Source organism: Tasmannia lanceolata, unplaced genomic scaffold (assembly GCF_043159265.1).
Source record: "Tasmannia lanceolata isolate RefF3 unplaced genomic scaffold, GAP_Taslan_0.1 ptg000037l, whole genome shotgun sequence".
Lineage (NCBI taxonomy): Eukaryota > Viridiplantae > Streptophyta > Magnoliopsida > Canellales > Winteraceae > Tasmannia > Tasmannia lanceolata.
This window is the reverse complement of record NW_027518714.1, coordinates 59,968,459-59,983,614: the sequence shown is the minus strand read 5'-3', so window position 1 is coordinate 59,983,614 and position 15,156 is coordinate 59,968,459. Positions and strand designations below refer to the sequence as shown.

Sequence of the window (15,156 nt, the reverse complement as noted above, 5' to 3'; positions counted from 1 at the left end):
TTATCGGATAGACTTGATATTATCTATTCACGTAAACCTTTGTTTGGTTAACGTATGAGTCCAACAAACTAATTAATAGCGGATAGGATAATTCCCGTAAAACCGAGTAACCGACAGCCACGGAAAAATGATTCTTACAAATGGCGCGGCACGTGAAGACCACCACCAGACGGTCTTCACGATAGAAAAGAAACAGAACAAAAAATAAAAGAAGAATAGGGAAGTGATATATTCTCCCCCTTTTCTTCCCTAGGCCACCTCCCTCTAGTGTATTTGTGAGTTTGTGACTTGGGGTGCAACTCGGGTCAGGTTGGATTAGGTTGATGCCAAACCTAACCCAACCCCAGAGAGCATTACCTCAACCCTAACCCAACCCAACCCAACCCGAACCTCAGACTGAGGATGGTCAACCCTAACCCAACCCACGTCTAAATCTCTCAACTCTAAACCAAAATCGGGTCAGGTTGTCAAGCTGCATTCAGGTTCACATAGGGCCAAACATAAAAATGCAATAGCTCAAAGAAAATTGAGATAAAATTAGATCACGGAGGTCAGGTTCGGGTCTGGTCAGGTTGCCAAGGCCTCAACCCTAACCCAACCCGATTTTCGGGTTGGCTTTTCCAAATCCTAACCCAACCCAATGTGTAGAAATGCCAACCCAACCCAACCCAACCCAACCCAACCCGAGCCAAAATCAGGTTGAATGGGTTGAGCCCGACCCAAGTTACACTACAAGGGGGTGGTCCAGGGAAGAAAAACAGGAGAATATTTTATTTCCCGAAGAATAATACTTCAGTACTTTACGTTTTCTCAAAAAAAAAGCAAAGAAATCGCGCTTACGCTATCTCCCACTCGAACATTTCCACTCGAATATTTCCTTAGAATATTATCTCTCCCTCCATATCTCGCCTATAAAACCAAGGCCATCTTTTGTTACATTACAGGCCTTCTTAACCTTCATTTTTCGGACACAGACCATAAAAACGAGACAGAGATTAAAAACAAAACACTGAAAAATAAATCAATGGAAAAATAGTTCCCCGGAAAAAAAACAGAATGTCCTCATCGGAGTTTCTGTTGTGTTTCTTTGTTGTCATCATCATTTCTCTGTTTTCTAACGTCAATTTATTCGCCGACGGGAAGATTCCGACCACATTAGACGGGCCATTTATTCCGGTGACCGTACCGTTCGACGAGAGCTTACGAGGTCACGCAGAGGATTTGCCATCAAATGATCCGCGCGTGCAAAGACGTGTTAATGGTTTTGAGCCTGAACAGATCTCCGTTTCTCTCTCCGTTAATCATGACTCCGTTTGGATTTCTTGGATCACAGGTTTTCATTTCTTTTCTCTCTCGTTTTGTCTTATTATTCTTTCTTCTTCTTATTTAGGCACTGTTTGGATTGCAAGAAAAACATTTCTCATAGAAAATTTTTTCCTCCGAAAATCTTTTTGGTTTCACAATTTAGAGTGAATTGATATGATTATAGTTAATTTAGAGGGATATTATCATAAAATGATTAGGGTTGGTTCAACTTATCTTTTTTTTATTAGTTAAAAATTTTAAAATGTTATAAGTTAGAATTTTAAAAAATGTTTTCCTTTCCAAACTTTTCCTTGTGAAATTGGAGATGGGATTCAGACGTTGGATTTTTCCTGAATTTTTTATCTTCTTTACAGTATTTATTTGATGTTTACAGGGTTTGGTGAATTTATGGATTTTTTTATTTTAAGGAAAATTCTGTCCAAATGATTCTGATTATTCATCTTGTCCGTTCATTGAGTCGGCCCCACTGTGGATTGATGGTTCTCATAGTTTTTGTCTGATCGGACGATCCTAGTCGACGCATTCATTTGTTTTGATAGTCCATTTGTGGGCCCCCAGTTTGGATTAGCTAAGTTGATAAGGAATAAAAATGTCATGGGAAGAAAAAGTATTGATCAATGTAGCCCTGGTTTATTAGTGAAGTAATCCATTTACTCTGTTTTTGTTGATCTTCTCCATGTGAATTGCTTTGTTAATAGAAGAATTTAAATGTAGAAAATATTGATGTAAAGTGTAGTACTAATACTAATTTAAATGGGTTCTTATTGGCAAAACCTGGAAGCTGTGTTTTGTTTTGAAAAATGTAGTAGTGAGTTTGAAATTATGGATTGTATAAAACTTGGGGGGTCTTTGAATCATTAATGATTCTGCATTGGTCTTCAATTACAGGGGAATTCCAAATTGGGTATGACATTAAGCCCTTGAGTCCTGGAACTGTCTCTAGTGTTGTTCACTATGGAAGGGTACGACAATCGTTGGCTCATGCGGCTACTGGTCATTCACTTGTTTACAGTCAGCTTTACCCGTTTGAAGGACTACAGAATTATACTTCTGGAATCATTCATCATGTTCGTCTAACGGGTATGTTTTTATTTTGCTTGTTTATGGTTCGTTCATTAGCCGACCCCAACTAGTCTAGGACAAAGGCTTAGCTGAGTTGAGTTGACTATGGTTATATTGTGTTTTGTGTTAGTTTATATTGGATTTTTTGAGAATTGCTGAGAATGATATCTAATTTATCAGAAGTGAGAGAATGTATAGACTAGTATCTGCAGAGCTTCAAAGTGTCTTCTCTGTCTTTTGTTTTTCTCCTATAATATTTTCCTTATATTTTGGATTTTTCTTTTCCTTTTTTTCTTAATGCTATTGATAGAGGGAAAATATCTTAGAAAGGAACTGTTTATACTTTATATGTTGCGTGGGTCACTGAAATATTTTGGGTTCAAGATAACTAATTTTGTGTGATATATAAAACAGCTTTAATAAAAAATTCATCTAGTTCTTAACCAAGAGATCGTTTTTTCATTTATTCAATTTCGAATCTGAAGAAAGTGGCGTGATTCTGCTAGAAATTCATAGTATTTGCCAGTTCTTTTCAAAGCAAAATTCAATCCATAATATCAGAAGTAGAATAGCAGAATAGAAGTCTCTATTGTCATGCTCTCTGGATGTATTGTTTTGATATCATGTTCATGCCAAAATTATCATTGTGCTGCTAATTACGAAAAGGATTAAAGAAACTTCTTTTTGCAAACTTTCTAAAACATTTATATTTTTCATTTATGGGTAAGCAATGGCTTACAGACTAAGAGAGGACATTAGTTACTGTAAAACATGGACATTCTTGTTCAAAAATCTCATGGCATAACAATCTCTGTTTCCGAGGTAATCTGAGTGCCCATTGATGTTCTGTACTTTAATTGGATGAGAGTAATTCTATCCTCGAGAAATCAGATATCAAATTATCAATTTGAGAAAGTTTTAGGAAGAAGATGTATTTTCTGAAATTCAAAATCTTTCCTGGTTTTGCACTCCAAAATGCACAAATTTGTTGAGATTATTGACAGTAAGCGCATGTTCGGCAACACTTCTCATTCTCGCCTAAAGAATCGGGCGGAAACGGAGTGATGAGAAACTTTAGAAACGGTTATTTATCGCTTCAAGGAATCCTATTTTTTGATCGAAAAAGTAGCAGAAATTTAGGAAATGGACCTTAGCGGGTCACGCAGCCGAACAAGATTTTTGAGATTTTTTTGGCTTTCGTCATTCTCCACCCCTAAAAAAGGGGGAAATCCCGTAAAAGAATAGTTGCCGAACACGCCCTAAGAAATTTAGGCTTGTACGGAATTTTTCTCCTTGAGAATCCAGGTAATAACAACTTAGGAATTATCTTCAAATTTAAGAGCTACAAGGAGCCTAACGAGGTGGTAGTTGACCTCAACATTTTCAAAAGGATAATATTCAAAGTGATCTATCAAACACTTTGATTCTCAAAAAACGAGCTTCTTCAATCCTTCATAGCCACAACCAATTTCGTTAGTAAGTTGTTTTACCCATATAATTTCCCTCCTTGTAGATGCCATACTCCAGTATTCAAATTCAATACGAGATCTTGATATCATGTCTTGCTTCTTTCTTCTCCAGTGGATTAAGGTCTATGTAGATCAGGTAGCCTGTTGTTGACTTTTGAACTTTTCCGCAGCCAATTCAATCTGCACCATAGTATATTCAAAAAGAAATATAACTTTCAGATTTTTATAGACACTTATGTTTTTGTAAAATTTTATGCTTCTGTAAACATGGAAAACCATTCTCTTGGAGCTAGCTTTAGCCCATATACCTTCTTCATGCATCAACTCATCATCCAATTGCCAATAGTTTCCATGACTGGAGTGAGAGACATGAATTGTGAAGGAGGTATTTTTAGCATCATTCAGCTCAAAAGTTTGGCTTTTAAGTGAATCAGCATAGAGAATGGTTCAGATTGCTTCCTTATTGGCTACACTTGCAAAATTCTCATCAAAATCCACCCATATTCTTAACCATACCTCTAGATTACTATATGAGCTATGCGTTCTACATTTATATACACATGTATATCAATTTCATAGACAAAATCTACATTTATATACATATGTATTTCAATTTCATATTGACTCAACTTCACCTTGTCATCCCAAATATAAGTGGTAGATGTTTTTCCTTATATCCACTCAACAACCATTCATACATTATTTGTTTGTACTGTGTCAAATTAGTCCAGCATAGCTTCCTGTCAGAATAAGATAAATAGAAGCCTCGAAGAAGGAAACATCCATCCTTAAGGAATGAAGAGCCACTACAAAGGATTTATATAATATGTGAACCAACCGAAACAGAAATTTACTATACTCATGTAAGATGACTGGTTAAACTAATGATTTTGACACTCTAGAAAGTAGTAGCAGCTCATTATTTTTCAGACAAGCAATTGGTCAATCTCTACCCAAACGTGGGTCTGTCTGGGAAACAATGGAATGCTTCCTATGTCCTCCTACTACCACCCATTGACCTGGTTGTCGCTCAATCAGTATTGTATGTTTAACTGTTGTTTGGTTAATGCTCCTACAGTCATCGACAGACTCTCCTTAGAACAAAATTGATTAGGTTCTGCTATGGGCTATGACACAATCAGAAGTTTGAAATCACGTGATAAAGCTAAGCACTACACCCATTTTATCTGTATTACATGCTATTTTGTTCATATTTTTGTCAAGAAGAATTCTCAAGATCCATCGCACTGTGCCCTTAATATTTTGCTACTTGAGCATGTGAGATGGGCCCAGATTCTTCCACAACCCAGTCGCATCCCCTATTCAAAAAAATAAAATGTAAAAGATAGAACTTGAATCAACTACAAACACGCTAACTTCTTTCTCATTTTGAGCTCAATAGTTTGCCTATCTTTCAGATTATTTTGTAATCTTCTCCATTATTTCCTTTTGTAGGGCTCAAACCTGGGACAAAATATTATTATCGATGTGGAGATCCTTCTATACCAGCCATGAGCAGTATTCAATCATTCAAGACCATGCCACTCTCGGGCCCTCGGAGCTACCCAGGTCGCATTGCTGTTGTTGGAGATCTTGGTCTTACTTACAACACTACTTCCACAATCGATCATTTGAGAAGTAACAATCCTGATCTGGTTCTTTTGGTCGGTGATGTAACTTATGCAAATCTATATCTCACAAATGGAACTGGTGCTGACTGCTATTCGTGCGGGTTCCCGAACACTCCCATACATGAAACCTACCAGCCTCGTTGGGATTATTGGGGAAGGTGAAAATCCAGCCTTTCATGATTTACTAAAATTTGTTTTCCCTTTCAGTACATGGTTAAGGGGTTTTTTGTATAAAACACTGATAGCATTTTTCAAATTAGAATGTGAATTTTTTTCATACGAGAATTTTGTAGCACAATTTTCCAAGAAGTTTCTTTAGGTTTAACAAGCTCACTTGTTTTTTGAGTATCTAAGTGGCTCGTTTGCCATTTGACTATTATTCATATGTTTTCAGGTTTATGCAGCCTTTGGTATCACAAGTTCCAATAATGGTGGTAGAAGGAAACCATGAACTTGAAGAGCAGGCCGGAAACCAGACTTTTGTAGCATATAGCTCTAGATTCACATTCCCGTCTAAAGAAAGTGGATCTTCTTCAACATTTTATTATTCCTTCAATGCAGGGGGGATACATTTCATTATGCTTGGTGCATACATTTCTTATAATAAGTCTGGTAAATTCACTGCGTGCCACCCATTTTTTTCTTTATAGATTTTCCCTCCATTGCTTGACAGTGATCTATGGTGCTCACTATTTTCAATTTAATTTTACAAAAGTATCACAGTTATGCTTGTTTTTTCTCACCACAATCTTGGACTTGTTTTATATATTTTCTACAGCATTTTGACACCTTTATCTCTTGCACTCTAAATTTGAATTCTTTAAGATTTGTAGTTTTGGACTAAAATGGTATTTGACACTTTCAGATGTTTCAGTATCTTCTTTTTGAATGGATCATGGATGTATTTGGTCACCTTCAATCCCAAAGTTTATCCCTTACAACTTTGGAAGGATGGATTATTTGGGTATTAGTTTTGTAAACCATGGCTTCTGTACAAAAATAACATGATCCCATTTTATTGGTTTAGGTGATCAGTACAAATGGTTGGAGGAAGACTTGGCGAATGTAGACAGATCAGTGACTCCATGGTTGGTAGCTACATGGCACCCACCTTGGTACAACTCCTACCATGCCCATTATAGAGAAGTAGAGTGCATGCGGGTGCAAATGGAAGAATTACTCTACTCTTATGCCGTCGACATAGTCTTCAATGGACATGTAAGCATAATCACAAATAATTTGTCTCGGGAATTTCTCGGGAACGGTTTATCTCAGCAAAATTTATATTTTTTTGTCATTTTTTGGGTTTATATAGAGAAAAACTTCAAAAAATAAAATATATAAAAATATAAGATTTAAGGATAGAATTAAGACAACGACTGACTCGTGATATTTTTGCAGTAAAAATAAAAATATGAAGATATCTTGATAATTTTTCAAAATCTTGGGATTTTGTCGTTGTATCAAAAAATCGCAAAATATCGTGAAATATCAGAGATATTTGTTACTATGCCTGCACATAAATAAATCTAATTGTAAAAACTTATCATTAATTTTCTTTCTGATGTATCTTCATCCACTTGCGATGATTGTTTCTTATTATGATATGAAAGTGTTTATGGATGTTTTTATGCTTGTAAATTAGCTAAAACATCTCACTAATGACCAGCTTCTTTTGTTCTTGTTGGTTATAATTATCAGGTTCATGCCTATGAACGATCAAACCGGGTTTACAACTATACTTTAGATCCCTGTGGTCCTGTTTATATCACAGTGGGAGATGGGGGAAATCGTGAAAAGATGGCAATTAAGCATGCAGATGATCCTGGCAGCTGCCCGGATCCATCAAGCGCAATGGACGATATAGGTGGTTTTTGTGCCCTTAATTTCACGTCGGGCCCCGCAGCGGGTAAATTCTGCTGGGACCGACAACCTGATTTCAGTGCGTACCGAGAGAGCAGCTTTGGCCATGGAATTTTAGAGGTGCTAACACCTCAACCCTCCCCTCTCTTTGGTTAATTAAGTGGTAACACTGTAACACATGCTCATGGATTCTTCTAAATGGGCGACATACTCGTGTCTTACATGTGTCGAATTCCTATACTTTAGGATTTACTGTGACACTTCTATATCTCTTTTATCTATTTTTTTAATAAATACTACAATATATTTACAATTATCACATGCTTTGAGTTTTATCTATTGTAATATAGTAAGTATTTTATATGAAAATATAATATTTTATTTATGTAACGTACTAAAAATTCCCAATATTACATATTATAACCTTACTATCATGTAAAAATTAAAATTAGAACTGATTAAAATATATCAATGCCTTACTCATGCAACATAGAATGTAACTAATTCCAAAACGTGTAACGGTTATATGCAGGCAATGAATGAGACTTATGCTCTTTGGACGTGGCATCGGAACCAGGATCTGTACAACAGTCCCGGAGATCAGATTTACATTGTGAGGCAGCCTGATAAGTGCCCTGTCGAGCCCAAGCTGATTAAGCCTCGGAAAATGCGTTTCTTCAGTTAAGTAAACATGGTCAGAATTTGCATTGCTTAGAAATTTGCCTCTTCTTCATCCCGTCGATGATAATTGACATCATTAGCTCATGATTAACACAGAGAACATAGAGCAGGAATTCCCCAGAAGTATAGAAATAAGGAGAAAGGAGCACACAAATAGGGGTTTTTTGGAGTAAATGTGTATGTGCGGGGAGATTTAAAGGATAGAAGATATTGTATACAGAGAATAGGATGCTATTATAAGGGGCATTTACGTTGTTGTATTGCTTGCTGTTGTTGTAGATTAATTCTGTCTTCACATTAATGAAAATTACAGCAAAGAGTGAGAAAACACTACATTATAAAAATCAAAAGTGGGAAGAAATGCAACCCAAGTGTCCCACTTCTTTATTTATTTTTTGAATGGTAATTGCATTAAATAAAAAGGCAAAGTGATAAGTACAAGGAGACTGAGGGGATCTCTAGACAAAAGAAAGACACAACAATAAAAGTGAAGCATAAAGGAGAAAACTACAATGAGAGACAAATATTCCATGGAGGAAAAATGTAAAAAATTCTTTGTCAACTTGAGAATGAGTAAACCTATCAGCTTCACCTTTGGTAGATCGCCAAACATATTAGATTTTGTGTCCCATGCAGTGTTTCAAAACTCAGGTGAGTCAATGCTTGACAAGGTCGATTTTTGCATTATTTTGGATGATTTGAAAGAGTTTTGATTGACTTGGTAAGGCAAAACCCACCCAGACCTGGACAAAACCTTGGCCAAGTAAAAGAGAGTTGATTTGGTGGGTCGATATTCACCTCGGGGAGTTTCTAAGCAGTCATTCTGTGAAACAATCAATTACGCCAAAAGCTTAAGCTCATAGAGTTGGTGTTATTCAAGGATTTATACCTCAACGCTCCCCTTGAGGCGTAGCCCCTCTTTTTTGGGTTATCCACACATGTGATTTTTTAATATCAAGTAGTTGTTGGGTTTGGAACTCAGGAGTCAGGACCTGCCCCAAGGCAGCAATAACTCTGATACCATATGAAACAACCAATTACTCACTCCAAAATCTTAAGCTGTTAGATTTGGTGTTATTTAATCATTTATACCTAAACACATTCCATGACTTGTTAGGATTGATAATCTGGTGAGATTCAATTGTGTGAATGACCATGATCTAAAAGAGAACTTTTGGAACAGTACTTGTTTAAATTTATATGGGTGGGCCCGTACACGTGTATTGTCTCGGTAATTGATAAGGTCCATTGATGTTGTTGGGTCCCACGCTTCCTGCCCTACCATAATGGGATGATCCTTGCCTCTTGATTTACGAAGTTAAACCATTGACTTTGTAGGCCTTTATTTTTGGAGCATGGCCTGCTAAATGAATAGTCTGATCATAAAATTATAAGGCCCATCATTTTCAAAAAAAAATTGTAAGGCCCATTAATCTGAATTTTGTAGGATGGGGTCATATTCTCCGGCCCAGTTGGGGACATGGAAGTTGGGACAAGTGTTAGAAGTGGCTAAAAATCAGGAAACAAAAACCTCTACTCAAATTAGAATAAACTTTTTCCTTACTTTCACCCACTTTATCCTCGTCTCCACTTGGAAGTTGGGACAATGTTGGGATTCTTTTCCGAGGCTGCATCAAAGAAAAGAGTTGCAATGATTGGCATGGTAAACCATTTATAAAGTCCTCGGAGGAGTTTTTGATTGACACAAGAGGGAAAACTCAAAACTCAGATTGGAACTCGATCAAGATAAAACAGAGTCCACTCAGGCATGTTGATGATTTGAGTCAGGGAGTTTTTAAAAAGAAGTCCTTAAAAGAACACAATTAGGAGTCCTTGAAAGAAGGAAACTGCCTAATTTAAGAATCCCTAAAAACTAAACATGGAAATAAAATTCCATGGAAACGAATAAATTCTCTATTTCTAAATAACATGGAAATAAAAGCCTAGAAACTAAATAACATGGAAATAAATCATAATGGGCAAATATGCCACTTATTGGCCTATTATCTACATCATTCTCCCTCGCTTGAAGAGAACTCGCCTTCGAGTTCTAATCCGCCTAGATCACATATGTAGACGATCAACTGAAGCAGTAGCAGTCGTAATCCGTCAGAGGCACTCTAGATAGCTAAGGCTTGTGACAATCGTGAGAATCGTTTGAAATGCAGGTGGAGCGTCATGGAAGAAATCACCCAGGTAGAATCATAAAGAAACAAACCTCTCCTGGCAAGTAATGCAGCAGGAAATATTGCAATGTACTCCTCCTAGATTGGCATGAGAGCTGCAGCAAGTATCAATCCATGACCATCCTCCAAAAGGTCAACACCCACTGGTATCTCATTAGGCTCAATGGAATCATCAATACAATCATCTGAAAGGGGCGTATCTGGCTCAATGCTGTCGACCAGTGTGGTAAAATCCTCGGTTAGAATATCCATGAGAGACTCAACATTGCCACGATGTTCCTCTGTGTTAACACAAAGCCCGATAATCTGCTCAATCGACTCAAAGATAGGGCAATCCTCCGTAATACAATCTCGATCATCCGTCTCAGGTAATGGCTCAAAAGTCAGGTCACTCGACTGTGACTCAAGATGATGCTCGGGCAACTCAGTCAGTGGACCAGCCTCACGTGGGCCTGCCACAATATTTGTCGCGGAAGTGTGAAGCTGTCTATCTGGATGCTCATCAAATGGTGCTAGGAAAATCTCTGAATCGTCATGCTCGTCGACGTCGGCCTCAGCAATCACTGGACTCTCTGGCTCTAAATTGGACATCTCTAACTCAGTATCTGACATAATCAAGGACTCAACTATAATGATCTCATCAACACTAGGATCTTGTTCCTTAATAATATCATCAACAAGTGGTACTGGGAAGAAGTAGTGAAGTGACTCTGCAAATCTGGCTCACGCATACGACGCTCTTGATATCTGGTGGTTGCTGCAATTTTGGCTTCTAGTGCACGACGGGCTATAGCTTTGCTCTCACGGCGGGCTGCGGTTTCTTGTTCACGGTGTGCTGCCTCCTCGCGTACCAACCTCACCTCATAGCGATAAACAGGCACTGGTGCATAAGCTCTCAGAAAATCATAACGGACATCCTCCCATAGACTGAATGGAGGCTTGCCTGAGTACTTGCGCTCTAGCACAAAAAATCTCCATTACGACTTAGCTTCGCCGTACACTGTATCCTTAACACGGCGAATGGTGATCTGATTATCATAACTATAGTACTTATGGTATGCATCAAGAGCCTTGATCCATTCTAGACACACATCCTTCTAATAGCTATATGGAGTGAAACCATGAAAATATAGATCGTCATACCCATCAAAATATGGAACAACTAGTGGGGCCATTAGGTTCGGTGTCGATGGTGTGCTATTTCTGAAATCGTTGGATTGCTGATAGGCACCAACCTTCATTAATTATAATTCGTCTTTCTTCTTTTTCTTCTTCTAATTTTCTTTCCAACCCTACATCACTTTGTCTTATTCATTTAATTAATCTGAGTTGGCTGTTGCGAAATTGCCTAGCAAATCTCTTTATATGCACATGGAAATGATATTACCCGCATATGCAGTGAAAAGATATCCACAGTCCTTATCTTTACAACTGAATTCTAGTTTATTTACCCAATTTCTGATTGGCTATTGATTGGTAGCAAAACTGAATTCTGTTTCGTGAAAAAAAATATGGATCCTCCTCTATCCATATATGCATAAGAAAACAGGGGAGGTGATGGGCTTGAATCACTAGCAAATGCCAGAAATTTTAAAAATAACTAAATCAACTGTCTAAATCACTTCTTTATTTTCAGAACGGGTTCCTCTTTGGAAGTGTTTGTAAGATTTTTAATGGACTTGCATAACACATATTTTGGCTTCTATAAAAACTAGATTGTAGAGATATTTGATTATAGTAAAAACCAATCTAGATCGACTCATAAACGGTTAGTGATGAGCTGGGAACAACTTAGTCACATGTGTTCATGTTGGAAGCAATACGGTAATGAGTTACTAGTATATGTGTGGGTCCGATGTAAGCCCAATAAGGTAGATGTGCTTACTTGAGGTAATAAGTAGACTAAATTCTTTGTGAAGAGAGTAGAAGACCACACTTCGGGTTCTTTGTTTTGTAGAGGATCAGAATCATCCCAAGATCGAGTATGTTAAAATCACATGCTTATGACTTGATCACTGTTTTCCTTTAACATGTGTAAAGATGGAATGCCATTATTGAGAGAGAGAGAGAGAGAGAGAGAGAGAGATGTGTACTTTTTCCAGTCTAAAATACTTAGGAAAAGAAGGTATCAATAGTTAAGATTGATTCTAAGATTGAATTATTGATGGTTAGACGTCCAAACAACCATACCTTTTAAAGGAAGAGCAAGTAGAGACAGTTCATTACCAGTTCGGCATATTCTCATCACTTATTCTTGAGCACATGTTCCACTGTTTTGTTAGGGAAATGATATCTGCGCCAAGTGTTTTGATAAACATGCGCTCCACTTGTTTGTCGTGTAGTATTTAAAGGGATGTGAGAGGATATTACGGTTCTCAAAAAGCGCTTAAAACCCTTTAAATGCTAGACGACAAACAAGTGGAGCGCATGTTTATCAAAACACTTGGCGCAGATATCATTTCCCTTTTGTTATTGTCCATTGCCATTGTATATCACTTTATCTAAAAGAAGCTGAAGCAATGCCTTTGTTTTACTCTCCTACCTACCATTTCTTTCCTTCACTAATCTTCCCTCTGTCGTTTTATAATAAATGGTTGAACATGTCTGGGTCAAATACTAATTCATGCTCTACTTAAATAGGATCTGCTTATTCAATATTTTCCAAAGGGCAGTGATAAATCGAACCCCCCCCCCCCCCCCCCCTCCCCCCCCCCTCCCCCCCCCCTCTCTCTCTCTCTCTCTCTCTCTCTCTCTCTCTCTCTCTCAGCACTGCCCTATTGGGGGTCGATTTATCACTGCCCTTTCCAAATTAGATTTATGTAGATGTATTTTATGTCATTCCCTTTATCTTTATATAATAATTCATCTGAGGTGGCCATTTTTACGTCGAAAAGTACTCTTTTTTGGTAGCCCCGTGCATCGCACGGGTGTTCCACTAGTTAAAAAAGAAAAGTACAATTATTAAATCACGATAGTGTAAATACCAGTAGCCTGTTTTGTGTCATGGGTATTTTTCCTCCTAATTATATGGCTAGTGATATTACCAGAAGCTGTTTTTGGCTAGTCATAGATGCACTTCGGTGACATGCAATGCAACCAATGGTGGCGCCCTTTCGTCCGATCTTCGCAAGGGCGTCCTTGAGTTTAGCATCCTTATTTCTAATGTTCTTATGGGTGATGGGCATTTTACTCGATCAAAGGATGAGAGAAGATCCCTTACACAAATTATGTACTGGTGGGGCACCCGATTATGAAATGGGAGACAGACATAAATGAAGGTGAAAGAGCTCTTTTTAACATAACTATGTTTCCCTAGTAGCTCTTTAAAAAACCAATTTTTTACTGTGAAATTAATATCTCCTCCCAATTACTGCTCGTGGGTTCTTCAAAACTAACATAAATGTGCTTGTATTCTTATTTCAGGGTTTAGTAGGGTTGAGTTTCTCATAAAAAAAAATGGGGGAGATTTTTTATTTATCTGTTTGGTTGCACGGCATAGACCCGTAGAGTAGTAGAGTAGTGGAATAAGTACTCGACAGTGATAAGGTAGAATAGAAATCTCATCGCACAATGTTCATGAATAATAGTAGCTGCTGTTTGGTTGTCAACCTCGTAGAGTAATCGTACGGGGTGTCATTATTGATAGAGAGAGAGAGAGAGAGATCCAACCAAAATTCTACCCTTCTGTGAGGTTTGGTTTGGATTTCATAAGGTAGGGATAGACGGAGACATCTGTGGTAGCCTCACGCGTTTTCAATAAAATATTGGCAACCAAACAAAGAGTTTTGCTGATGTGGCACTCAAAAGCCAAGCAAAATCTCGAAGCCGTCCTGGCTTAAGAAAAAACTTTTCTATAAAAATAATTTTACCATACAATTTAGAAATTATTTTTTAGGGAAAAAATTCCAACAAATTTTTTTTTACCTATGTGGGCCACCACCTAACTGGCCCACCAAATCAATAGAGTTGCACCTTTGTGTAATATGTCCAGTTGAATACCCGTTAGGAAAAGTTAAAAGCCCGTCCCAATGGAGAAGATTTATGACACTTGGCTGACAAGATGTAGTGGTGAAAATTTTGGGACCACTTGAACATAGATGGTCATGCCCCACCCCCATCGGACGACTTGTACTTGTTACTTTTGCCATGAAATTCCTAAATTGAAAAATGGTCCCCACCAGTACTTTTACTTGACCTTTGTTTTTTGGGAAATGATATTTTCACCCCTCTGCAGTACGCATTCACCCCCTTTTAATGTGATTTGACATAAAAAAGAGTTAAAGTTGCACACTGTTCACGCTGTAAAGGGGCGAATGCGTACTGCAGAGGAGTGAAAATATCATCTCCCTTTTGTTTTTTGAAAGAACAATGCTAGAAAGGGCTCTTCGATAACAGCCACTATTTGGGTCCCACGTGTATGACATGGCGTGATTAGATCCTTTGATCTGATCAGCAACCGCAAGACCTGATCGTTAACCGTTTGATCTAATCTCGATCTGATGATCCTAGCCGCTTGATCTCTCCAGCCTTGTTTGAGGCTTGTATCGAGAAAAGCTAAACCGTTGATTCTTTTCCTTCATCATTGTACCGACAAGATATCAGCTCGGCGTAGGGTTGCATGATGATGTGTACAAAACCAACGGTCATGATTAATATTCTCACTTAGGATAAGCAAAGATTGATCGTCAGATCATTTAAAGGGGCATTTTCGTCAATATATTTTTAATGACGTAGTGTAAGTGAAGTTCAATAATTAAGACAGAGTAGTGGGGACCACCAAAACCCCGTCGTCAATTTCTCAACGCCCCCGCCCCTCACCAAACGCTATCCATCCATTCTCCCAAATGACTAAATTACCCTCATGATCACATATCTACGCAAGGACATTAACGTACTTTCACGTTTCGTTCCGACCGATTAGTTAAAAACCGCTGGTTA

At 37.9% G+C, this 15,156-nt stretch overlaps 1 protein-coding gene across 1 annotated transcript; it reads left to right on the top strand.

Annotated features, from left to right (window-relative positions):
* The first annotated feature begins 897 nt into the window (after nucleotides 1-897).
* On the top strand, nucleotides 898-8,292 carry PAP15 (purple acid phosphatase 15). Its single transcript, XM_077372935.1, has 8 exons — nucleotides 898-1,333; nucleotides 2,215-2,406; nucleotides 5,313-5,646; nucleotides 5,883-6,100; nucleotides 6,516-6,706; nucleotides 7,190-7,471; nucleotides 7,884-8,031; nucleotides 8,129-8,292. Exons 1-8 carry the CDS (start codon nucleotides 1,057-1,059, stop codon nucleotides 8,203-8,205), a joined length of 1,719 nt encoding a protein of 572 aa, XP_077229050.1. The 5' UTR covers nucleotides 898-1,056; the 3' UTR covers nucleotides 8,206-8,292.
* Nucleotides 8,293-15,156: the final 6,864 nt, after the last annotated feature.